Raw genomic sequence first — 27,051 nt, forward strand, 5'->3', positions numbered from 1 at the left:
AAGAGGTATATTGTCCCGGTGAGTATTAGAAACAACTCGCTTGTGTGCTATGTTCTAAACCCTTGGCGCCCATTAACTTATTTAACCCTAAAAAATATCCTGTGAGTTAGCTGCTCTAGTATCATCTTCATTTCGCTGCTGAGGAAAGTGAAGCACAGATAGGTTAACTAATGTGCCCAAGATGCCTAGCCTCTTTCCCTTAACCCACAAATCATTGAACCAAACTCCTTGCCAATACCCTTCGCCTCGCCAAGACTAAAGATGGCGCCCACGGCCGGCGCTATGACGCTCCCCGACGTCCGCCGGAAGTGCATGCACGGAGGAGTTCCGAGGACCAGGCGGCCGCCGAGAGTCTGGTATCCTGAGCTTCGTGAGTTGAGCGCTGCTGCTCCGCGGTGGAGTCACCGCACCGCTCCCGTGATCATGGTGTTCTACTTCACCAGCAGCAGCGGTGAGTGGGCGCCGCGCCCTCCGGGACCCTGCTGGACAGCGGGCTCCGAAGCCGGGACCCCCAGTCCGCCGCTGCGCCTGACCCTCGCCCTAAAATGCCTCCTCGATGCGAGTGCCTCTTCCCGCGGCCTCTCGTTCCCCCAGCACGTCTGTCCCTCCCACAACTGCAGGGTTTCCCCCGGCGTCCCCTCGTCATGGCGTGGGGGGCGCGGAGGGGCGATGCCACTGCTGTATTAGTATCGGGGAGTTCTCGTTCTCCAATCGGAAAGACGTCCCGTCACTCCCTGGAATTGGGCCAGAGCCTGTGGGCTCCTCCACACACCTTATCCCAAGTCTTCTTCCCATCTTCCATCTGCGGCCTTTATTCTGGCTGCACCCTGATAATTTATCTCCCGTGAGAAAGGACACACTTGCTAACAACTTTTTCTTAAGGGAAGTGCGCCTTACCCTTTCAGGAAGGGGTTGTAGGGTCTCGGTTGCAACAGAAAACAATAAAAAGACCCTGGAATGTCCACCCAGCCATTCCCTGGGCAGTTGATGTCCCAGATCTCAGAAGTGACCTGTGATAATGCTTCTGACTTATCTTTGACAGATAAGGAAAGGGTGCTTTTCGTTCCCAGGAAATGCCATGTTCCGAATTGGTTTCATTCTGTTCCTGTTATTCCACTTTCCTAAAGTCAGCCCCCAGCTAATTCCCTTAAGACAGTTTTGGCCCATCTTTTCCAAGATGCCTTTCCTGATCCTGGCTCCCACCCCAAGATTGCTTAGCTGTTCCTTATCTGGAACCCACTTAACGTTCCAAGTATGCCTTTGACATTGCACTTATCACGTGGTATTAAATGGTGTCTGCTTGAGCTAGAGTGTAAGCTCCTTGAGGGCGTGGACAGGCTCTCTTTACAGTAGTCCCTACTTGTCCTGTGTTTCGCTTTCCGTGGTCACATCATCACAAGAAGAAAAAGAGTGAGTACAGTACAATAAGATATTTTGAGAGGGAGAGAGAGAGCAGAGTCACATAACTTTTATTACAATACGTTGTTATAGTTGTTCTATTTTATTACTAGTTGTCCATAATCTTTTACTCCACCGAACTGATACATTAACTTTATCATAGGTATATATGTATAGGGAATACCAGTACCATGCGTCCCTTAATGACAAGAAGACATTCTGAGAAATGCTCCATTAGGCGATTTCATTGTTGTAGCAACACGGTACAGTATACTTAAACCTGTGGTATAGCCTACCACAAACGTGGGCTGTACGGTATGCCGTGTTGCTCCTAGGCTACAAACTTGTACAGCACGTTGCTGTGCTGAATGGCTGTAGGCAGTTGTAACACAATGGTATTGGTGTGCTTAAACGGGTCTCAACTTAGAAAAAGTGAGTTGCACCACAGTGTTATGATGGCTACCAGGTCATCAGGCAATAGTGATCAGAATTTTTCAGCTTCGTTATAATGTTATGGGAACACCATAGTATGTGTGGTCTGTTGCTGACCAAAACATCATTATGCGGCAAGTCCCTTTATATATGGAATTCAGTATTGTCCTTGGTTTCAGGCATCTACTGGAGATCTTGGAAGGCATCCCCCACAGATAAGGGGGGACTACTGTACTTGTTTCCCTAACTTAGTGACTGGCTAGTAGTTCTCAATAAATGCTTGTTGAATAAATGAATGCCATTTTTTTCTTACTCATAGCACTGTCTATTCTGTTGCTACTCTATATACTAAAGGTGAGTTGTTTTTTTTTTTTTTTTTTTTTGAGACGGAGGTTTGCTCTTGTTGCCCAGGCTGGAATGCAATGGCACGATCTCGGCTCACTGCAACCTCCACCTCCCGGGTTCAAGCGATTCTCCTGCCTCAGCCTCCTGTGTAGCTGGAATTACAGGAATGTGCCACCAAGCCTGACTAAGTTTGTATTTTTTTAGTAGAGACGGGGTTTCTCCGTGTTGGTCAGGCTGGTCTCGAACTCCCGACCTCAAGTGATTTGCCCCCCCCACCTTGGCCTCCCAAAGTGCTGGGATTACGGGCGTGAGCCACTGCGCCTGGCCTAAAGGTGAGATTTATTTTATGTATTTATTTTTGAGACAGTCTTGCTTTGTCACCCAAGCTAAAGTGCAGTGGCACCATCTCGGCTCACTGCAACCTCTGCCTCCTGGGTTCAAGTGATTCTGGTGCAGCTGGGATTACAGGCACCAGCCAAAATGCTTGGCTAATTTTTGTATTTTTAGTAAAGATGGGATTTCATGTTGCCCAGGCTGGTCTTGAACTCCTGAGCTCAAGTGATCTGCCCACTTCGACGACCTCCCAAAATTCTGGAATTACAAAAGGTGAGTTTTTGTTTTGTTTTGTTTTGTTTTTTGTTTTTTTGAGATGGCTTCTCCCTCTGTCACCCAGGCTAGAGTATAGTGGTGTGATCTCAGTTTACTGCAACCTCCACCTCCTGGGTTCAAGCAATTATCCTGCCTCAGTCTCCCAAGTAGCTGGGATTACAGGCACATGCCACCATGCCCGGCTAAGTTTTGTATTTTGTTAGTAGAGATGGGGTTTCACCATGTTGGCCAGGCTAGTCTCAAACTCCTTACCTCAGGTGATCCACCCGCCTCGGCCTTCCAGGGTGCTAGAATTAAAGATGTGAATCACCATGCTCGGCCAAAAGGTAAGATTTAAGTGAAACTAGTTCCACGTTGTTTGTGTGGGTTTGAATAAGGTGGTACTTCTCTTTAGAAATAAAATTGAGGCCCAGGTAAGTTGTAACTCACAGACCCTACTCTTCCACCGTCATCACACTGACATCTCCTTATTTTTCTCAGTAGTTTAGGTTTCCACAGTGTGTGCCGTGAGCTATGTCTCTGTCTCTCTACATTTGGTTTGTTTTACCCATATTATTAAAATTACTAGAAACAAAATTCAAAACCAGCCTGAAAAATCATATACCGTTATAGGCCTCTAAGCATTTTCATTCTTGGCAACTCAGGCATCTCTTTATAGCTTCTCCACTCGTAAATCTTCAACAACATAGATATCCATATAAACCCAACAACGGAAAAACATATACAAGCAGGGTGTGTAGGTACTGAATGTATTTGATGCTGTTCTATTCCCCTTAAAGTTACTCTAAATTCTTTAAGTGCTAGTCACACATACACAGCTGCCCTTAATAGAGCAAAATGCTTCATTAGATTTGTGGGTCCTGTTTTTTTTCATTGACTCCCATTATAATATCAGAACTGTTTCCTGTTAGAAAAGTATTTGGCCTCTAAGCGTAATAAAACTGCGCTTGTGTAGCTGATCTTTTAAAACTGCAAAGTTAATGGAAAAATCATAACTTTCTCAGTAAAATAGTAATAAAACTTTACATATTGGCAGTATAGAAACAACAAATATATAGAATCTTCAGGAAATGAATTTGTATGGCTTGCCAAGTTTTCAACTAACTGATGGTTTTTACTGCATAAAAACTTCTTTAAAATGGAAAGAAAATCGTCATAGGAAGTTGTTCTTTTACGTTTTAAGATTAATACGTGACTAAAATGTGTTCCATTTTCATTCTTTCATGTTGTCTCATAAGGGAATAATTGAACATTAGTCTAATATGTCAAATTCAAGACCATCTGATTATAGATACTTGGCTCAAAGTCCACTTGTACTTTTAATACCTGTTAATATCATCTACCTAAAAGTAGGTTGTTCTATAAATTGTGAAATAATCAGATCACCTCTGAAGTTGGATTGGTTGCTACCCGTAAGTCATGTGTCTTCCAAATAATGAGTTCCAGTACTAGTCAGCCATATTATTTAGATGAGAATAACAAATGAACAAGAATAATTCAGTTTACTTTTCCTTCTTAACATGGAAAGGAACTTAATTCAGACTTGTTGCGCAGCAATGATGTTCCTTTATATTTTTCATTTTCTTTTCTTTCTTTTTTTTGAAACAGAGTCTTACTCTGTTGCCCAGGCTGGAGTGCAGTGGCATGATCTCGACTCACTGCAACCTCTGCCTCCTAGGTTCAAGCGATTCTCTTGCCTCAGCCTCCTGAGTAGCTGGGATTACAGGCATACCCTACTACGGCTGGCTAATTTTTATATTTTTAGTGGGGACGGTTTTGCCATATTGGCCAGGCTGTTGTTGAACTCTTGGCCTCAAGTGATCCTCCCGCTTCAGCCTCCTAAAGTGTTGGGATTACATGTGTAAGCCACTGTGCCCAGACTAATTTTCTATTATGACATAATTTCAGTCTTTCAGAGAAGTTACTAGTAAAAGATTTCGTGTATATTCTCCCAGAGTACCCCAATTTTTTTTTTTTTTTTTTTTCAGACAGTTTCACTCTGTCACCCAGGCTGAAATGTAGTGGCAAGTGGAGTGGTGCAGTCACAGCTCATTGCAGCCTGAACTTCTTGGGCTCAAGTGATCCTCCCACTTTAGCCACCACACCCAGCTAATTTTTAATTTTTTTTTTATAGAGACAAGGTTTCCTCATTTTGCCCAGGCTGGTCCTGAGCTCCTGGGCCCAAGTAATCCGCCTGCCTCAGCCTCCCAAAGTGGTGAGATTACAGACGTGAGCCACTGTGACTACAAATTCTGGCATTTTACCACATGCCTTGTCTTTCTTTTTCCCTTTCTCTTTTTCTGTATTTTTTTCTCTCCCACACACCTTTTTCCTGAACCATTTGTTAGTAAGTTGCAGTTAACCCCTGAATGCTTCAGATTTGTTTTCTAAAATCAAGGGCATTCTCTTCTCAAAAGACATTTTTCATTATCAAAATTAGGAAATTAACATTGCAGCATGGCTATTATCTAATGAACAGGCTTTATCCAGTTCCCATTAGTGTCGTAATGATGTATTTGTAACAAAAAATACCTTACAAATCATTGTTGCATTCTTCAGGTGTCATTACTCTGTAGCCTCCTCTAATCGGGAGCAGTTGCTCAGTCTTTGTCTTTCTTTTTTTTTTTTATTTGAGACGGAGTCTCGCTCTGTCACCCAGGCTGGAGTGCAGTGGCCGGATCTCAGCTCACTGCAAGCTCCACCTCAGGGGTTTACGCCATTCTCCTGCCTCAGCCTCCCGAGTAGCTGGGACTACAGGCGCCCGCCACCTCGCCCGGCTAGTTTTTTGTATTTTTTTTTAGTAGAGACGGGGTTTCACTGTGTTAGCCAGGATGGGCTCGACCTCCTGACCTCGTGATCCGCCCGTCTCGGCCTCCCAAAGTGCTGGGATTACAGGCTTGAGCCATCATGGCATTGTTAGTTGAATTACTTTGTAGAATGCCCCTCACTTTAGGTTTGTTATGGTCATTTTCTTAATCACCTCATTTAATAAGTCAACCGTCAAAACATTCCTCTGTTATTCTTTTGACTGTATCTTAGAGAGCTTGGTTAATTAATAAATTAACTTTATTAATATTTTATGTCAGTTGTTATTTTTTCTTTCTTGAGACAGTCTTGCTGTCGCCCAGGCTGGAGTGCAGTGGCACAATCTTGGCTCACTGCAACCTCTGCCTCCCAGGTTCAAGCGATCCTCATGCCTCAGCCTCTCCAATAGCTGGAATCACTGGCGTGTGCCACCACACCTGACTAAATTTTTTTTTTTTTTTTTTTTTTGAGACGGAGTCTTGCTCTGTCGCCCAGGCTGGAGTGCAGTGGCCAGATCTCGGCTCACTGCAAGCTCCGCCTCCCAGGTTCACACCATTCTCCTGCCTCAGCCTCCCGAGTAGCTGGGATTACAGGCGCCTGCCACCACACCCGGCTAATTTTTTGTATTTTTAGTAGAGACAGGGTTTCACCGTGTTAGCCAGCATGGTCTCGATCTCCTGACCTTGTGATCCACCTGCCTCGGCCTCCCAAAGTGCTGGGATTACAGGCGTGAGCCACCGCGCCTGGCAGTAATTTTTGTATTTTTAGTAGAGATGGGGTTTCAACATGTTGACCAGGCTGGTCTCAAACTTCTGGCCTCAAGTGATCGGCCCACCGCAGCCTCCTGAAGTGCTGGGATTACAGGCGTGAGCCACCGCACCTGGCCTATATCATTATTTTGAAAATTCTGTTCTAATTACAAAAGCCATCTGTACGTTTTATAGCAGGCTAACCAAGATAACTGTTGTTAAAAAATGTTTATGCTTCCATACATATAAATAAGTATGTGCTTATATAAAAATAAAACATGTATATGTGTGTGTGTATACACACATACATACCATTATAATTTATTTTTTATAAATTGAATCTTCTTATATATAGATACACAAAAATACTGTTCTGGTACTTAATTTCTTCACCTGCCATTTCTTTTTAATGGGTACATGGTATTTTGTTTATGGATGTTCAAATCTGTAATATATCTAAAGAGTCTCTATTAAGGGGTGTTTAGGTTGTAAAAAGATTATTGCTTGGTAGAGTATTTTGGTACTCTATTATGGTGACATTATAGGTAGTGACATTATAGGATTGAAAGGGTATACACTTGAACTATTGCCAGGCCATTCAGAGAGAATCTGAAATGCTTTTTAGTTTTATTCCCACCCTTTTGGCATTTGTTACGTGCTACACTAAGGCCTGATCGAGGTACTACAATGGTCAGTAATAGACAAGCATTTCTGTAAACTTGGCAATGCACACATTTTTTCAAGGTACTTTTCTCAACTACTTCTGTACTTAGTTATTATAAATGTCAAACAAAGGAATTAGTTTTTTCTCCCCTAAGAAAGGCAACTAGGATTGATCATTTAAGAAACTTTTCATTACTGAAAGTACAGGAAATCTCTCTGATATAAGACTTTTTAATTTAGGAGAGCATATTGCTCTTTGTCCTTCAGGGCTCCAGGTACATGTGTGTGTTCTGTGCTGTGGAGTCATAGCCAACAGACTGTCCAGCCCAACCCTGCACTTATCGGTACTTTGCTTCAGTGTATATTTATGCTTCAGTACTTCTCCATCGCAGGCTTTGTAGCCTGAGGGCCCAGTGTCTGTAAATTCAGGAGTTTAGTCTAATTGGATCAAACAAGTTTTGGTAGACTAGCTTTGAAACCTGGCACTCAGTTATAATTTCAGTAGGAAACTTTAATCCAAGTTCAGGGATGTCTGCAATAAAACACTACCTTGGTAGAAAAACAAAAAAAAAAAATAAAAATTAAAAAAAACAAAAAACACTACCTTGGTAAAGCAAATGTCATTTCTAGGATGAGGCATACCCAGAAGATTCTACTTGATTTAGGATAGTTGTTTCTGACCCTGACCTTACATTAGAATTACTTGGAAGGCTTTTAGAAAACACAAATGCTCACTCTTGCCCACTGTAGATTTGGATTTAGTTGATCTGAGGTGAAGCTGGGACATAATTATATTATTCTAATGTAGATCAGGGGTCAGAGTCACTGGTTTAGAAGCTGGAGAGTCATGGTCTCCCTGAATGCAATAGAGAGCCTGTTAGAATTTGCAGCACACCTGGAATATGATGGGTAATATTGGCTAAAAAAATTATGCAAAATAAAACTTTCATAAACATAGGAACTTAGTTGTAGGGTTTAGTTTTCTTTTCTTTTTTTTAATCTTGAAGGGAAAAGTATAGGACTGGACTGGCAATACCATTGAACTGTAACCCTGAGAAAGTAGGAAAGTAGCTATTGATAGGGATGATAAACTTTTTCTTTTGGGGCCAGGTAGTAGATATTTTAGGCTTTGTGAGTGACCTGCAATCTCTGTGGCTTATTTTTCTTTGTTTTGCTTTTTCTTCCAACCCTTTAAAAATGTAAAAACCATTCTTAGCTCAAGGGCTGTCCAAAAACAGGTGGTAGGCTGGACTTGGGTCATGAGCCATGGTTTGCCAACCCCTAATGGAAGCATTGTCACTTGTTTTTCACGTGAAACAATTTTGTTGGTAATGAAGTTACTAATTGTTTTTTATTTTTGTTTTATCTTAGTTAATTCATCTGCCTACACTATTTACATGGGAAAAGATAAATATGAAAGTAAGTTTTCAAAAGCATTTGATTTTGAAATTTTCAGCAGGTAAGTGTTATGTCTCTGTCACCACCTTCCATGCCCCCGACCCAGGTTGGTTCTGAGTTTTCACCTACTTTGATAAACTAGCTTGTGAGAAACAAAACAAGCTCATCCATTATAAGGAACTCCAAAGGATTAACTTTCCTAGAATTTAATTGTATAAAATAATATTTGAACTAATTGGTCCATCTGTTGCTGATTAGAAACTTACACTTTACAAGAAGTATTGTGTTGTTACTTGATTTACTGTAATATGAATCAGAGATTAAACTTTGCTGTTTACTTCAAATTAAAGAAAATCCTCTGTGATTTGAACTTTGGAGATCATTTTCTGTTTTTTTTTTTTTTGGGAGGGAGTCTTGCTCCGTTGCCCAGGCTGGAGTGCAATGGCGTGATCTCAGCTCACTGCAACCTCCGCCTCCTGGGTTCAAGCAATTATTCCACCTCAGCCTCCCGAGTAGCTGGGACTATAGGCATGCGCCACCACATCTGGCTAATTTTTGTATTTTTAGTAGAGACAGGGTTTCACCATGTTGGCCAGGCTGGTCTCGAACTCCTGACCTCAAGTGATCCACCTGCCTCAGCCTCCCAAAGTGCTGGGATTACAGGCACGAGCCACCGAGCTTGACCCATCTATTTTTTACAACCATTTTAAAATGGTTAAATTAGTGAAATTAGTGAAAACATACTTACTGGGGCTTTTGAGGCTGAAGATGCTCTTTTTGAGTTAAGAAATCCTAGTATTTTTCAAACTTCGTTGACCGCTCTTCTTAGTATGAAGTACATTATATTTTGATGTACACGTTCCTATCGCTAAACCAAAAACTTACAGAAATTACTCATACTACTTGCTATTCCCTCTTTTTACTATTTCTGTTTTATTTCATTTTTGAAAGCTAATCTCAATCTGCTAAATAAATTTTTTGGCCCACTAATAAATTTGAACTAAAGTTTAAAAAAAGAGTAGGTTTTCATGATAATAAAGTTATGACATTAACTTTGGGTGTGACTTAATGGTGAAGCAGTCTGCAGCATATTAATACTTGAGTTTTATATTTCTCTTACCCATAAATCATCACAAGTAACATTGACTATTAAAGCATTTTTCTTATGTAGCTGAGGAGGTGCTGCTGTCTCCCTATGTTATGTTGAACAATAAGGTGGAGTAGCAGGAATCATGATTATCTGTCGTGAATACAAATCCAAATATGTTTTTCTTTGTACCATATCAAGAGGGGGAACCTGAGGCTTAGATTACTGAGAAGCACTAAAGCAGAATTAGTTGCCACATATGCTTGTGCGGGTTTTGCACTGTGCAACCTAGTGGGTGGGGTGTGAAGGGCTGCCTTGATTCTGGTTCACACGGATGGGCTAGGAGTGGTGCCAGCCTAAGGCAGCTGTGCCAGTGACATTCCCACTATGTCTCTTCTGTCCTTCTCTGTTCATTTACTGTTTGCTGGGGGCTTCTCTTTATGGGACCATGTTCTAGTCTGTGTCAGGTATCCAAAGAGGAAGATTTAGTTTGCGCTTTCACAGCATTCAGGTGGACTTACACACAAAAACAAGCATGGCCCAATTTTATTGTGAATGTACTCCAAAAAGTAAGGTCTATTTTTTAAGAACTATAGACAAAATGAAGTAACATGAATAGTAAATGCTGTAGAAGTAGACAGATGAGAGATAGTAAATGTGATTGAAAGCTGAGAAGGCTTTGTGGAGGAGTGGGTTAGGATGGACTAGATTGTGGAATCCTTTGAATGTCTGTTGTAGGAATATATAGATACAAATCTAGATACATAATTTATGTCACAGGTATAAATTTAGATGATATTTTTAGAGCTCTCTGGAGTGGCATTTTGCTGTCATTAAAACCTATGTAGAAAAAAATATAAGAGGCCAGGCGTGGTGGCTCACATGAGCCTGTAATCTCAACACTTTGACAGGCGGAGGCGAGAGGATCACTTAAGCCCAGGAGTTCGAGACCTGCCTGGGCAACATAGGGAGACCCTGTCTCTACAAAAAACAACAATAAAAGAAAATATTAGCTGGGCATAGTGACACACACCTGTTGTCCTAGCTACTCAGGAGGCTAAGGCAGGAAGATTGCTTGAGCCTGGGAGGTAGGCTGCAGTGAGCCGTGATCATGCCACTGCATTCCAGCTTGAGTGACAGAGCGAGAATCTGTTGTCTGAAATAGTGTATGTATGTATGGAACACTTTTTCCCTAGGAACTCTTAGAGTCATTTGGAGGTATCAACTTTTCCTAGGCTGCCTTGTAAGAATGGACATTACTTCTCTAAATCACCCCATTGTCTGGCATTCCTAGCCCATTGCATTTATTTCTAATAGTCTTTATGACTTCAGACCAAGAACTCGTTAGAACCATCAATTTAAGTGGAATGATTTACTTTCACTGAAAAGCTTTCAGGTCTGTTCTTTTTATCAGCCAGCAGGTGTCATCAGGGAGCCAAACTTTGCCTGACTGAGGGAAAGAGATTTTTTAAATTTCTCTTTCCTTTTTCTGCTTACCTTTTGGCTATTTGCTCAGTCCTACTGAAAGCATTAGAAAGCCTTTCAGAAAACTTATGGTGTCTACAGTTGTTATGAGTGCCTTCACCCAAGATGTGTCTTTTGCTTTTCCTTTTCTGGACAGTAAATACCCCATTCAAATTATATAGACCATACTTTCTTGGGTACATTTTAAATCATCACATGTGAATCATTCACAATTTTTTTTTTTTTTTTTTTTTTTTTTTTTGAGACAGTCTCTCACTCTGTCACCCAGGCTGGAGTGCACTGGCGTGATTTCAGCTCACTGCAACCTCCACCTCCTGGGTTCAAGCAATTCTCCCACCTCAGCCTCCCAAGTGGCTGGGGCTACAGGCACGTGCTACCATGCCTGGCTAATTTGTGTAATTTTAGTGGAGACGGAGTTTCGCCGTGTTGGCCAGGCTGGTCTCAAACTCCTGACCTTAGGTGATCTGCTTACCTCAGCCTCCCAAAGTGCTGGGATTACAGGCGTGAGCCACTGTGCCCAGCCTCGTTTACAATTTTTAAATTGGCATTTAATACTTAAATACTTCTGTATTAAACAGAATTATTACCAATTATTAATATGGCTATATGAAATATTTGTTGATATAACCTTTATGTAGTGATATATATTAGCCTTAAAAAATGTGCATTCACTTTGAGCGAATACTTTAGCTTTTAGAAATATACCTTAAGGAAATAATCAGAAATATGGACAACTTTATTTAAAACATTTATTGAAGCTTTTATAATTAGAAACAACCCAAGGGCCAACAATAGAAAAGTTTATTCATATAAGAGAATTAGGTGGTCATTGTTCCCAAAGAACTTTATTTTTATTTTTATCTAATAAATACATAGTTTAAAAAGTTAAGTAGTAATAGAATGCTTAGAATTAAAAAAAAATCCGGCCGGGCACGGTGGCTCACACCTGTAATCCCAGCACTTTGGGAGGCCGAGGCGGGTGGATCACGAGGTCAGGAGATCGAGACCATCCTGGCTGACATGGTGAAACCCCGTCTCTACTAAAAATATTAAAAAATTAGCTGGGCGTGGTGGCAGGTACCTGTAGTCCCAGCTACTCGGGAGGCTAAGGCAGAAGAATGGTGTGAACCTAGGAGGCAGAGCTTGCAGTGAGCGGAGATCGCGCCACTGTACTCCAGCCTGGGTGACTGAACAGAACTCTGTCTCAAAAAAAAAAAAAAAATACTTCTTAATACCCATGTTCCACCCCACCCTCTACCTCCCCAGATAATTACTTTTCACTCTGTTAGCTATTTCTTCTGGTATTTTATTTCCATATGGATAGAATTTTAGGTGATTTTTATTTTCTTTTTATACTTCTAGTGTTTGTTTTGTTTTAAATTTTCTTTAATTTTATAATCAATTTATTTTTCTTAAGTAAAATATTGCATTAAAGTTTCAGCAAGATCATTTTAATGTTTAAGTATTATTAGGTGAGCTGATTTTCTGAAACATCTAATGTGGCTGCGTTGTTTTGTCAGTGTTAGTTTTATAGAAGTAATATCTGAGCCTTAGATTAGAAGTATTATATAAATTTATAAAAATTATAGGTCTATATTGTCCAATTTTGAAAATTATTATTATTTTTTCTGTATTTTCAAGCATCAAGGCCTCTGAATTAACTCTTCTTCATTGAGGGAGAGAGAAATTTGTGGAAGGAGCTGACATTTCTCCCATTCTTAACTTATAAATGCTGGCATATCTTCATTTGACAGTTTTTGTTTCTTTGTTTTCTCATGTCTCATTGCAGATGAAGATCTGATCAAGCATGGCTGGCCTGAAGATATCTGGTAAGTAACAATTTCAGTTCTGCTCTCTGTAGATCATCGTTTCCTTTCTTAGACTTGGCCAAGCACTCAAACTAGAATCGTGCTTTGTACTGTGGTTTATGGGTCTTCAGGGGTACACAGCTGACTGCCAGTTCCCTTCATTTCTAATTACCTTGCAAGTTGGAAATGATGTTTTTGAGTTTGATCTCAGGCTTGACAGCAAAGCCCTCTAGGACACAGGCCTTCTTTTTCCTCCTTTTGTCTCCACGCCTCAGTAAGTTACTGAGACCACACCTCACTTAAATATTCAGGCCGCTGTTCTTGAGTGGAAAAATGAAGACTTCACATGAAGCAATGAAGAAAATAGATACAAGCATCCATGCAGATGGAATAGATGGAGGTTCTGACCGGTCCAACTTTAAAGGAAGCACACTTGTTCCCCTTTGTCTTCTAAACTCCCTGATGAGTTTAGCTCTGCCTTCATCCAATCCCAACGCCTTCTCTCTAAAACAATATATGCAAACTGTTTTAAATAACAACATATACTTTCTTAGTCTCCCTTTGAGATAATTTATTTTGCTCACAAAACCCAGTCCAAAAAAAAGAATACCAAACAAAAAGGCTTCATTTAAGCTGAATTCTTTTCTCTGTCTTAGAACACCATTTAGACTTCTACCATTCAGACCTGGGACCTTTAATGAACACGTGGGCTTCTGTCCTATAACACTCTCACACCTGGTTTACTTTATTTTTCTTCATCTTCAGCTTCTACCACTGACTCTGACCCGTGTTGTCTCTCTTCTGAAGCACAGTCCTGCCTATGGAGTGGGATATCATCTTCCTGACTCCTCATACCTCCTACCAAATGTTATCCCTGAAGATAAAGGCACCTGGGTCCCGTTTGCTTTATTATGATAGTGAACATCTATCAAGCACTTAACTATATGCCAAATACTACTAAGTGTTTACCTCTAGTAGTACATTTAATTTCACAACAACCCTGTGAAATAGATATTATTATGCCCATTTTTTCAGATGAGGAAATTAAGGTTAAGAGAAACTGACCGGGTCTGCTCTGTCTGCTACTGGCTCCGGCTCTGGTTCTAAGTCACTGCTTCTGTCTCCTCCAGACTGCTACTCTTTTGGCTTCAACTCCTTTCTTCTCCCAGGCTGTTGCTGCAGCTGTCTCTGGACCTCTTTTCTCTAAATGTGGACACAGACCCCTCACATAATTCCCTCTAGTGATGGAAGTGAGGCTGCTGCTTTTTAGTAGAGTTGATTTAATTTTCTTTCTTTTTTTTTTTTTTTTTTTTTTTGAGATAGAGTTTTGCCCTTGTTGCCTAGGCTGGAGTGCAATGGCGCGATCTCGGCTCACTGTAACCTCTGCTTCCTGGGTTCAAGAGATTCTCCTGCCTCAGCCTCCCAAGTAGCTAGGACTACAGGCGCCCACCACCACGCCTGGCAAATTTTTGTATTTTTAGTAGAGACTAGGGTATCACTGTGTTGGCCAGGCTGGTCTCGAACTCCTAACCTCAGGTGATCCACCTGCCTCAGCCTCCCAAAGTGCTGGGATTACAGGCATGAGCCACCACGCCCAGCTGGAACAAAGGAATTTTAAAGGCTTTTTAAAATCTGGTCCCTATTCCAGCACAATAGCCTGTCTTCTAAATCCAAATATGACCTCAAGTTAAACCCTGCTTGGTGTTCTCTTGCCTCAAGTGGGCAGTGTGCAATGCTGAAAACATCCAGACTGGGGCTGCCCGCCTTCCTAGGGCCTGAGACAGTAAGCTGTATGAGGACAATGATCACCTATTTCATTAACTACTATGTTACCAGTACCTAGCATAGGTCCTGGCACATAGTAGGTATTCAGTAAATATTTGTTGATTTCCTAATTGACTCTCTGCCAGTGTGGAAACAGTCCCCATGGACATTTCCCTACAATGGCCACATCACAGTTATCTTCATTTTGAGCTCCTGCTACCTGCAGTTGGATGATTTTCAGTTGTTTTTAAAGGCCAGCTATCTCTAGACTCTCATGGGTCTCATGCACCTGTTAGGCAGTTAGCTGATGGAAATTTTTGACCTATCAGGTTTGAGGCATAAATAGCTGCATAGAGAAGGTTACATAATCAGATGCAGCCTGAAAATCAGTGTACCACAGTCTTCTACCTGACTTTCATTTGTTTAATTAAATAAATGGAAGAGAAATTTCCAGTTTACAATCCACCTCCAATAAATTATGACCTCAGTTTTTCATTTCATTAAGGTTAGTACTTCCCAAATTGGTCTACAGATACCGAGAAGCCCATTTTGACCCCCTTTAATATTCTTGAGATGAATGACTCTTGTTGGATGTGATTGGCTTTTACCTTCAGAAGCTACACTTGAGGTGTGATGTGAGTAGGTGTAGACCTCAAAACCCATTCTAGCTGTCAATTTTGGACATATTCTAGGGAGTGCTAAGAATGATCCTGAGTTGATCACCATTCCAGAGTGGGATGTTTGCTGCTTCACTTTGTGGAGCTTTTGAATCATTCATTACCTCTGTGAATGTCAGCATCTGAATTTATCCCGGAAAAGGCTCTTTTAAGCAAAGGGTTTTCCTAGGAATCAGTGAGAATGGAACTAAATTCACCTTTTTTTTTTTTTTTTTTTTTTTTGAGACAGTGTCTTGCGCTGTCACCAAGGCTGGAGTGCAGTGGTGCAGTCTTGGCTCACTGTAACCTCCACCTCCTGGGTTCAAGCTATTCTCCTGCCTCAGCCTCCCAAGTAGCTGGGATTACAGGCATGCACCACCACACCAGGCTTATATTTATTTATTTATTTATTTTTGAGACAGAGTCTCGCTCTGTGGCCCAGGCTAGAGTGCAGTGGTGCCATCTCAGCTCACTGCAACCTCCACCTCCCGAGTTCAAGTGATTCTCCTGCTTCAGCCTCCCAAGTAGCTGGGACTATAGGCACCCACTACCATGCCTGGCTAATTTTTTTGTATTTTTAGTAGAGATGGGATTTCACCATATTGGCTAAGCTGGTCTCCAACCCCTGAACTGAAGTGATCTGCCCACCTTGGCCTCCCAAAGTGCTGGCATTACAGGCGTGAGCCACCGTGGTCAGCCCTAAATTCATCTTTAAATGTAGGAAAATGGAAATAGTGTGCATTTACTGTGTCCAGACTTCCTAATGATTAGTATTTCCACAGACTCCGCTTTAAGTAGTTGGACAGCCCAGCTCCAGGGCCCTGAATCTGTATCCTCAGACAGTTTAATGCTCATTTAAGGAAGTTTCTGGTCTCTGCATTCAGAAAAGGGTAACAGGGAGAGGAAGATAACAAGGATAAGAGGGAACTATGGTTATAATTTAAACTCTGAGTAAACGTTTAGAAAGATTTGAGAAGTCGTTTGTTTCTTTTTTAAGGAAACTTGCTCAAGATTGTTTATAGAGCTGGATTTTTTTTTTTCTCTTATACTTTCATCCATTCTCCCCTGCCCTTTGTAGAGGTGTATCTATCATATACAAACCTGAAACTGGTGTATATTGGTAAAGTTGCTGTATTTTGGCAGTGATATTCCTGTGTGTGTTTTGGTTCTTTCTCTCCTTATGTATGATATCATTAAATATATATTGAATTATTTGGGTGTTTCTTTTGACAAAAGTCTACATCAGAGACCTGTAAGAAAAATCAGAATGCAATCTACTGTAGGCCCATGGGGAAGGAGACGTTGTAAATAGAGAACTGGCTTAAGGCAAATAAAAGTTGGAATGGGAGAAGTTACTTCTCAGTTATCTTGGTTACTAGTGTGATATTTTCCTATGATTTTGAAAGACGGTAATGAGATATGTAATTTTTAGATTTGCGAAAAACAGGTTTTTCTGGCTGGAAGATGTCCAACTGAAGGTAATAATTAGTTTGACTCTCTCACATGGGAATGCAAATGAATAAGTGAACCACTTGGAGAAATATAAGTCAAATAAGATAAGATGTTATGTCCATTTCTGGCTATTACTAATGATTAAGAGTAAAACCTAGAGTCATCATAGACTCTGTGCCAATAGTGCCTAATATTTTTCTGTATTCAGAGTGAATAGCAAGATGACTAACCTCCATAAAGAGGGCACTTTTATATAGAATCTTACAGTCTACATCTTGTACTGGGTGTGAAGGTGACCATTTTCACCTCTGAAACATTTATTAGTGCTTAAGAAAATGGCTAGAGAAATTTAATGGGATGTAATGGTGCCTCTTTAGGATTTTCTGAACATTCTTCAGTCTGGAAAGGTAAGGACCAAGGAAGCAGTATGACTAATATATTAGTCCGTCTTACACTGCTATAGAGAAGTACCTGAGACTGGGTAATTTGTAAAGAAAAGAGGTTTAATTGGCCATGGTTTGACAGGCTATACAGGAAGCATGGCAGTATCTGTTTCTGGGAGGCCTCGGGGAACTTTTAATCATGGCGGAAGGCAAAGGGGAAGCGAGTTGTCTTACATGGCAGGAGCAGGGTGCCGGGGCCACACACTTTTTAACAGATCTCGTGAGAACTCTGTCACAAGAATAGCAGCAAGGGGATGGTGCTAAACCATTCATGAAGAATCCACCCCCATGATCCAGTCACCTCCCACCGGGCCCCACTTCCAACATTGGGGATTACAGTTTGACATGAGATTTGGTGGGGATGCAAATCCAAACCATATCAACTAAAGTTAACAGAATCACAAACCTTGTTTGTTGTGTGATGCTGGGATTCTGAGGGGGGCATTTCCGGGTATTGGAAAGAGAAAGTCAAGTTCATTTGGTGAACTGAAAACAAAAATCTCATATCTTGAATGTTCCATAGATTTTAAAAGGTTTAATTAAATTGATAGATGATAGAGTCATAATGAAAGGTGAATTTAAGGGACAGGGGACATTCTGAATGTTTTTAGGACAATGTCAATAAAGGACAGTGCTCACCCAAGAGACATAAATTGGTATCACTGTCAGAACATACGGCTGGATGAACTACTGGGCTTGTGAATTATTGGGTTACATTATTGAATTGTAACCCATTTAATGATGTGTTCTGCTTAGCATCTTTAGGCCCCACTTCACTCTTCCAGCTCTCTATTCAACATTCTTTTGGATTGTTTTGCTATCACTTGAAATTTGGGATGTCACAAACAAAACTGTCATCTGTTTCCCCCAAACTGTGGTTCTGCTAATCTCCTAGGCTGGCAGCATTGGAGACTCACTGACTTCTTTCATTCCCCACTCTTTTCACCTGAAATTCCTTTCCTTGGTTTTGCTCTAAGTCCTATGCTTCAGTCAGGGGTCAAGCAAATCTCACTGCCTCCTTTTTAATCATGAAGTCTTTGGTCACTGAGAGTTCTTTTTATATCTTGAAAAATCACCCTTCCCAGCAAGTTAATATTTAGTATCTCTGCTCATCTTGGCACTTACTCACAGCTCCGTAACTCAGTGTTTCTCGTACCTCTTCATGGTGATGGGGAGCCCTTTGGAGGTGGTGACTCTGCTGTATACTCCTCATGATGCTTCACATGTGGCAGGCATGGAGTGAACACTTTTTAGAACAGAATGCTTTAAATGGCATGTGGCCTGAGGAGATAATTGTCTTGTACCTCTTGCTAAAAGTGGTTTTCATTCTTTGTAGGTTTCATGTGGACAAACTCTCTTCGGCTCATGTATACCTTCGATTACATAAGGTAACTGAATTTAAACATGGATTCTTGACTTTTCTCCTGATGATGCGTCATATCTTTTTCTTTATCTTTTGCAATTAAATTGCTTAAAGTAATAAGTCGGTATGCAAATCTAGAAGTTAACAAATGAAGACGTGTCTTCCTTCTGACCCAGAAAATCACTCTAACATTCTAGATGATTTTTGAGATGTAGAAGGAGGTAGTGTACGTATTTCCCAGCTAGACGCACTGCTTATTCTGCCACTTCTGGTGTGCTGTCATCTCTGCTTTCCTTTTCTTTCGATTCAGTTGACACTCCCAGACTTTCTGTCTCCTCCAGTGGATATCGTGTGTGGCTCATGTGATTCTCCTGCCTCAGTGAAGGGCCTGTGTTCCCAGCTGTCCTGGGTCTTCTAGGAAGTTTAAAAGAACATGCTAGTAATAAAGGAAAAAATATTTAATGGCCCCTAGTAATGCAATACCACTACTTTTCCAATCTGTCTCTATTTGTATATTTTATATAGTTGAATCATAGAGTATATATGCTTGTGAGTGTACTGCTTTCTTTTTGATAAACTTTTAACTTTGGAAGAATATTAGATTTACAGAAAAGTGGCAGGAGTCATACAGAGTTCTCATCTACCCTTCACCTAGTTGCCTCCATCATTAACATCTTACATTACTATGGCAGATTTGTCAAGATGGAGAAACTAACCTTGGCATGTTGCTGTCACCTAAACTCTGGACTTTATTTGGATTTCACCAATTTTCTATTAATGCCCTCTTTTTGTTCTAGTAGCCAGTCTGGAGTACCATATTACATTTAGTTGTGTCTGCCTAGTCTCCTCTAGTCTTTGACAATTTCTCCATTCTTTCTCTGTTTTTCATGACCTTGACAGTTTGAGAAGTACTGATCAGGTATTTTGTAGACTGTAGCTCAGTTTGCATGTATCTGATATTTTTTCTCGTGACTAGATGGGTTATGGGTTTGGGGGGAGAATATCACAGAGTAAAGTGCCTGTCTCATCACAGCGTATCGGGTGCGTGCATTACCATGACTTATCATTGATGACGTGAGCCTTGATGGCCTGGCCAGAGTAGCGTTTGGAGGCTTCTCTACTACAAGGTCGCTTTTCTCCCCCTTTCTGTACTCTTATTTGAAAGCAAGTCACTAAGTCCAGCCCATACTCAAGGAGGTGGAGGATGGAATTAACCACTACTTCCTGGATATGGGAGTGTCTATATACATTATTTGGAATTCTGGAAGGGACATTTTTCTCTTTTCCCCTATTTATTTATTCAGTCATTTATTTGCATCAGCCTTGACTCCTGTGTTTATTTTATCCTTTGAGATATGTTCTAGAACCGGGTTATTTTACTCTGATACCATTGCAGCTTCAGCTGGAGCTCTTTCAGTGGGCTCCCGTGTGCTCCCATGTCGTCTGACTTGCTCCCATCCTTTTGTTCTTTAAGTACATCCTTGCTTTCTGGCACTACAGAGAGCTCCAGGGTCGTCTTGTGTTTTCCCTGTCCCAGCTCCAGAATCAGACATTTCTCCAAGGATCCTTGGTTCTTTTCAGTGGTAATGGTGTTTTGAAATCAAGATCTAGACAGATCCTTTTGTAGTTTATGAGTGTGGTGATTGGCTGTTCATGTGCATGTATGAGATGTGCCACCCTTGAACCTTGTCATGTCTGATGTGAAAAAATTTAAAAAGATCTAGGCTCTGGGTGTGCCTGTTACCACTGGAGTGTCATTGCTTTTCGGCCCTCTGAGCTGACAGAGAAGGAGATACATGTATGTGTACTAACCCATGCATATGCACATATCTGTAATTGTTTCTGTATCTCTCCATCTGTATTTATACTAAGCTAAACATGAGCTCATGGGGATGGCTTTGATTGTCATCCTTTGCTTTTTGCCTTAAAGCATTTCCAGTCAAAACATTGTTTTCCATGCTAGCACTTGGGGAGGCTGAGCCAGGAGGATCACTGGAGCCCAGGAGGTCAAGACCAGCCTGGGCATCATAGGGAGACCCTGTCTCTACAAAAAATAAAGAAAATTTAGCTGGTTGTGGGATACCCATCTGTGGTCCCAGTTACTCGGGAGGCTAAGGTAGGAGGCTCACTTGAGGCTGGGAGACTGAGGCTTCAGTGAGCCATGATCACACTACTGCACTCCAGCCTGGGCAACAGAGCAAGACCCTGTCTCAAGAACAACAACAACAAAAACACATCATTTTCCAAAGTTAGCTGTAAGCTACTTTTTTTCCCCACCCCTTTCAGTGATGTGATGTCCTGTGTTTGTAATACAGTTAAATTCTTTTGTCCACATTCCAGTTTGGCATCCCCTGGTTGATTAGATTACTTTTTAACGTGACATTTTGTGAACTTTTTTATGTTGCTATATAATTTTCATATTTGTTATTTTGACTGGCTGCATTGAGTTAATAATATGCTGCAATTAATATGAAACTCCCTTGTCAAAATATAGGTTGTTTACAATTTTCCAGCATTATGAATCACCAAGAAATAACTTTTCATGATCTACCTTCTGGTTCTATGTTTTGTTTTTTTGTTTTTCATTATTCTTTTAGAATAATTCTTAGGAATGGATTTCCTGGGTCAAAAGATGTACATAGTTTGGTAACTGCTTTGTTGCCAGATTGCCTTCTGAAAGTACTGTGCTTGTTTAAAATGTTCTCTACTATTTATAGGTTTTCCAAAATCTTTTTGGGTTTTATAACTTAAAAAATAAAAAGAAAACTTTTAGCCATTTTGATGAATATAAGATGCTACTTCATTATGGCAATAATATTCACTTTTTCGTTTACTAGCAAGGTTAAACATTTTGCCCCATCTCATACTATTTATGTTTTCAAGGATTATATGGTGAAGGAAAAGAGGATTATGAACTCTATGCTGGAGCAAAATTCTGAGTTCTTTTAGGCAACTTCTTGCCATTTTGGAACTATTAGATTTAGAGAAAATAAATTATGGCATTACCAAGTTTCATTTTTGGTCAGATTAATGTCTTCTTTGGGGAATCTGCTGTGTCAAAAGATGGAAAATACTGGTGGTAGTCCTAAGTTCACGTTATCACCAATTATTACTTGTTTGAATTGAAGTTCAATTTCACTTTCTTTTGGAAGCACATAATGAGCCCAGTTTAATTTTTTTTGGTAGATATGGGGTCTCACTGTGTTGCCCATGCTGGTCTCGAACACCTGGGCTCAAGCTATCCGTCTGCTTTGGCTTCCCAAAGTGCTGGGATTACAGGCATGAGCCCCTAAACCCAGCCTAATGTGCCCAGTTTGAAAGTGTGTGCTCCTTGAGGAACTTTTACCTGATTAATTTCCTGCAGTAAATGACATAGCCGTTGTACTTAGTAGGTACCAAGGAAGTGTTCGAAATGCAGTAAGACTAAGGGGTTCATTCAGACTCTGGGGCCAGACTGCTGGCTTTGAATTCTGGTTCTGCTGCTTACTCACCACGTGACTCTGAGCAAGTTACTTAACTGGCCTGTTTGTGCATCTGTAAAAGGGGCATCACCTCACTTATTCATCTTTGATTTTGATACAAATTTCTGTAGAGAAAAAGGATCAGTGTCATTTCTGTTATTTCTTCCTTATAATGAATGGTTGAGATCTACACAACAAGAACTTTTTTCCTGATTAAAGCTGAGGATAGATGACCTACCAGATGTCTGAGAACTAAAACTACACATTTTCTTTTGAGAGGAAGGTCATAGGGACCTCGGCCAGGAAGACATCCAGTTGTCAAAAATAGGCACCATTTTCCCACAAGGTTTCTAGAAGTCAGAATGAGAAGAAAGAGAATAAAAATTACTCAGACGTAATTATAATTAATATTCTGGCAGTTTTTTTCATTTCCTGTTTTGTTTTGTTTTTACTTATTGTCAGTATTTTTCATATTACAGCGTACTCTTATTTTAAACAAACATTCCCATAATGCACACAGTAAATTTACTTTTCAGTGTTCTGTAACAGTTGAAGAACCTCTGCTTTTAATAAAATCATACCTGGTAGATAAGGCAACAAATGCCCTTTGAGTGCTCCAGTGTCAATGGATAATGAGGTAGTGGACCAATTGGTTTATTTTTGTGTTTCAGGGAGAGAATATAGAGGACATCCCAAAGGAAGTGCTGATGGACTGTGCCCACCTTGTGAAGGCCAATAGCATTCAAGGTCAGTTTTCCTAGTGGTGTTTTTAGAAGTAGCATTAACTTTCTCTCTGTCTGAAATGGATTACATTTTAGTGAGCATGCTGTTGACTTTGGCCTCCATCAAAGGAATAACATGTGCTGTGCCTTTGCCATGTTTTGTTCTTTAAGATGGATGGCAATTTTGCTACCTGTCAAATAACTAAAAACTGTTCTCCACACCCCTGTCATTTTGATGGTCCTATCTGAGTCTCAGCTCTTTTTACTGTTTTCTTACCTTGAACAGAAGGTTGTCTAGATCTGTCTGTACTTAGTGTTATTATAAAAAGACTTTGGCAAATTTGGTGATGTTGATAGCTAAGCAAGAACAATGTGTTTTATGGCTTTATTTTTAATGTTGTTTGATATCTTTATTTCTATTGTCATTAGATTCTAGAATTAAAGTCCCCAAATCATGCTTTTCTACTTTTTCTTTCTCTCCTCCTCTTACATACTTTTTCTCTCTTAAATTGTGAAGTTGTCAAGTCAGTTGATCTTGTTACTTCCCCTCCCCACCAAAGAGAACCTTACTTAGCTGGTCTGGGGTGATTGCCAAATATCACTGCTTTTAAAAGTTCTCTGTGTGATTCTCCTGTGCAGTGTGGGTTGAGAACAATTAGCCTAAGTGTTTTAGGTAGGGCCTGGCATACTGTGCTTGGTGGTTACCTAGTATTTATTTCTGCCATGCAAGATTTCATCTAATCATCATGAAGGGTCAAGAAGGATGATTATTAGGTTAGAGGTGGGGTTTAAGAAGGGAAACCAGGAGGTGGTGCTCTGCTAAGGATGAGCCAGTAGATCCGATTTTAGGGTGTAGAACATAGGTCTAGATCAGGTAGAGGTTGTTGTGGCCTGAGATGGAGTGGAAGGATGCTCCTGACGGTTGGAAAGCAGTCATGGTTTGGGTAGAAGATAAACATGGGGCAAACCCACAGCTGATAACAGGTACCAGGGGTTGGCAATTACAGGACAAGAGCAGCGCAGCATTCCCCTTTCCCCGTCACTCAGACTGTGCTTCCCACACCTTCACTTAGGTGGCCTGAATGATGAGTCAGCACCTAGCCAAAGAAGGTAGAACTCTTGCTTTACAGAGCCACTGATTTTCAACTCTATAAGTCAACAAATTGTAATACATTTTGGGACATTCCATTTTATGAGTAGAACAGAATTAAGATTTTCAGCGAAGATCTTCAGTTACTGAAATAATAAGAATTGAAACAGTCATTATATTCTTTTCTTCTGTGTTCCAACCTCCTTCACATGTCCTTATGCCTTCCCATGCCCCTGGCTAGCAGACATGCCTTTGTTAAAAGAGCTTTGGAGGCCTTATTCTTGGCCCAGCTACTTTCTTCTTAATCTCTTCTTAGTTTACTAGTTCTAGAGAAAACAAAGAGGCGCAAAGAGTCATGACCCTGAATTACTCTTTCTCTCCTCTTCAACCTTCTGCAACAATCGCTCAGCTAGCAAATAAGGAGCTAAGCCCAAGGGTCTTGCTCTTGTGAGTCAGTAGAAGATACTGTGCCAAGGAGTGGAGAAAACGGTCTTTGCTGTGAGATTTCTAGAGGACACTCCGCTTATGGCACTTTGTAGGGACAAAGTTTTCCCCCGGTTGACCACCTACAGTGATCAGAACCAAGGACATTGGGGGTAAACTTGTTCATCACTGTAGAATCAGCCTGTTCTGGGTCATAGGTCTAGAATCTTAGGTCAGCCTGTTGTTTGTTCACCCAATGAATCTTTCCAGATTTAACTTTTAAAAGTTTAGAAACTTTCTTGACTCCCCTCGGCCTAAACTGTTCAGTCCGGACTTCTGAAGTCGGTATTTAAGCATCTCTGATTTGACTGCGGACTTCTTTTCCTTCACGTATTTCACCCTACAGCCAAAGCCAATATTTGCTGTTTTCTGACCTTGCACCCGGCTTGTATTGTTCCCTCTGCCTTCAGGTTTATCCTTGTCAGTCATCAGAGTCCAGATTCAAGCTAAGGTTCAAGGTCCACATAGTAGGTATAGTGGTGGTAGTAATTGCTAACATTGATGGAATGTTAATTACATGGCCTGGCCGTGTGCTAAGTACTTCACAAATTATCCACCCTGTTGAGTTAGATGTTATTTTCATTTTATAGAGGAGGACACTGATCTTAAAGAGAATTAAGGAACTTCTTCAAGGTCTTAGAGGTCTAAAGTGCAGTAGAGACTGGATTTGATGTCACCCCATTTGGCTCAAGTCTTCTGCCGTAACCCCTGAGCTCTGTGAGCCTCCTCGATGAAGGCTTTTCCTTCTTCAGCTGTGAGTGGCCCCACTTTCTCTGTGCTGTCTCAGCACTTTCCTCTACCTTTCCAACAGCATTTGATCAGTTCTCCTTTTAATCCAAGTTATTTATGTGCTCGCCCTGCTCCGTTAGAGTCGTGGAGAGCAGGAGTCATTGTCTAATCATGTTTGTATCCCCCACAGTGCCTTGCACATGGAGATTTTCTAAAGAAACTTTATTTTGAAAAAACTTTCAGACATACAGAAAAGTTGCAAGAATAGTACAGCTGCCATATACCATTCACTTAGATTCATCAATTTTTAAATTTTTCCATATTTATTTGCTTTATAGATAGCACACTCATTAACCTTTTTAGCTGAACCATCTGAAGGGAAATTGTAGATATCATCACCCTTGAACATGTTTCTCTGGAGAACACGGACATTGTCTTAAATAACTGCATTACAGTGGTAAAATTCAGAAAGTTTAACATGGATAGAATACTGTGTTCTGATATACAGTCCATATTTAAGTTTTACCACTTGTCCCACTACTGTTTCTTTATAGCTTTTTTTTTTGGATCCAGGGCCATGTGCTGTATTTACTTGTGCTCTATTTAGTCTCCTTTAATGCAGACATGCTGCTTTGTTTTTCGAAGAGTGCAGACCAGTTGTAGTAATGGGATTACTAACCCACAGTTGGGGTTTGTCTGGCGCTTCCTCTGGATTATAATCCCATCATGCACTTTGGGGCAGGAATATTACATAAGTGAAGTTTTGCACATTATAGTCAGACAGCACATGATGTCATTTTGTGCCATTTTTAGTGGTGTTAACATTGAACACTTAGGTAAAGTCGTCTTCCAGCTTTTTACAGTGTACATGGGGATTTAATAAGCATTGAAATCTCTTGCCATCTAATTTGAAAGGACCAGAGAGAGCATCGACCAGTGATTAAACTGCGATTTCCAGAGCTGCCAGGGAGGATATTGGGGGTAGAGGGCATGAGTGGTGGAGGAGGTGGTTGCAAGGGGTAGGAGGAGGAGTGAACAGGGCACCTGGCACTCCTTCCATCCAGAGCGCCTCTGCTTTGATGACTTCTATATTTTCTTTAGTAAAAGGGTTCCACTGCTGAAAGAAAATACAAGCAAAAAATCTATTCAACTAGTCCAATTTCCTCACATTTCATATGAGATTCAGAGGGCCGGGGGACTTCTCCAGAGAGGCCCGGCTAGCTCGTGGTAGTCCCGGCTGGAGTCCAGGACTTGTGAGTCCCAGGCCATGGCTTTCCATTGTTGCTTAACCTTCAGAGTCAAGGAGTCCTTTGAGAATCTGAGGAAATGTATTCAGTCCTTTTCTCTCGAAAAAACCACAATGATACATTTTGCATCCAATGTTAGAGAGTCCTCAGAAGTCCCTGAAGCTAATCCATGGACCCCTACTTGCCATAGTAATACCTCCGTCTGAATTTTGTCAGCTTTACCATTTGCCTTTTGTGGGTGGTTTTGAAAAAATATTGGTGGTTTAAAACAATGGGTGGCCTGTTCATTCTAAGCCGTTTCCCTTGTCGGCTTATGGCAGTTTGCCAGTGGGTAAGGGAACACATTGCTCAGTCTCATCCTGCCTGCATGTTGAAGACAGTCTCTCTTGGCAGGCTGCAGATGAACAACGTTAATGTGGTATATACGCCGTGGTCTAACCTGAAGAAAACAGCTGACATGGATGTGGGGCAGATAGGCTTTCACAGGCAGAAGGATGTAAGTGTTTTGTGCCACTGAAGGAGGCGGAGCCCTGATACTGAATGGAGTATCCTATCTTTTCTGTCTGACACATTGTTGTTGAGGGCTGAGCATGATGTGTGTTTTCTAAAGGGAATTAAACTGGGTTGCTAAACCCCTGGAAAGCGCCTCACCCCTCTTCTGGGAGAAAAAAAACAAAAGATGCAATATCTTTTCTCCTATCTCCCTTAAAGGTAAAAATTGTGACAGTGGAGAAGAAAGTAAATGAGATCCTGAACCGACTAGAAAAGACCAAAGTGGAGCGGTTCCCAGACCTAGCGGCAGAGAAAGAATGCAGAGATCGTGAAGAGAGGAATGAGAAAAAAGCCCAAATTCAGGAAATGA

General features: G+C 41.0%; 1 protein-coding gene and 1 pseudogene across 1 annotated transcript; both read left to right on the plus strand.

Moving 5' to 3' along the window:
• The first annotated feature begins 323 nt into the window (after window positions 1-323).
• On the plus strand, window positions 324-27,051 carry LOC115899737 (coiled-coil domain-containing protein 25-like). Its single transcript, XM_030938283.1, has 6 exons — window positions 324-451; window positions 8,373-8,420; window positions 12,761-12,800; window positions 18,431-18,482; window positions 22,590-22,665; window positions 26,901-27,051. Exons 1-6 carry the CDS (start codon window positions 424-426, stop codon window positions 26,933-26,935), a joined length of 279 nt encoding a protein of 92 aa, XP_030794143.1. The 5' UTR covers window positions 324-423; the 3' UTR covers window positions 26,936-27,051.
• LOC115899838 lies at window positions 20,073-20,163 on the plus strand (annotated as a pseudogene).

This window comes from Rhinopithecus roxellana, chromosome 9, assembly GCF_007565055.1.
Source record: "Rhinopithecus roxellana isolate Shanxi Qingling chromosome 9, ASM756505v1, whole genome shotgun sequence".
NCBI classification, from domain to species: Eukaryota; Metazoa; Chordata; class Mammalia; order Primates; family Cercopithecidae; genus Rhinopithecus; species Rhinopithecus roxellana.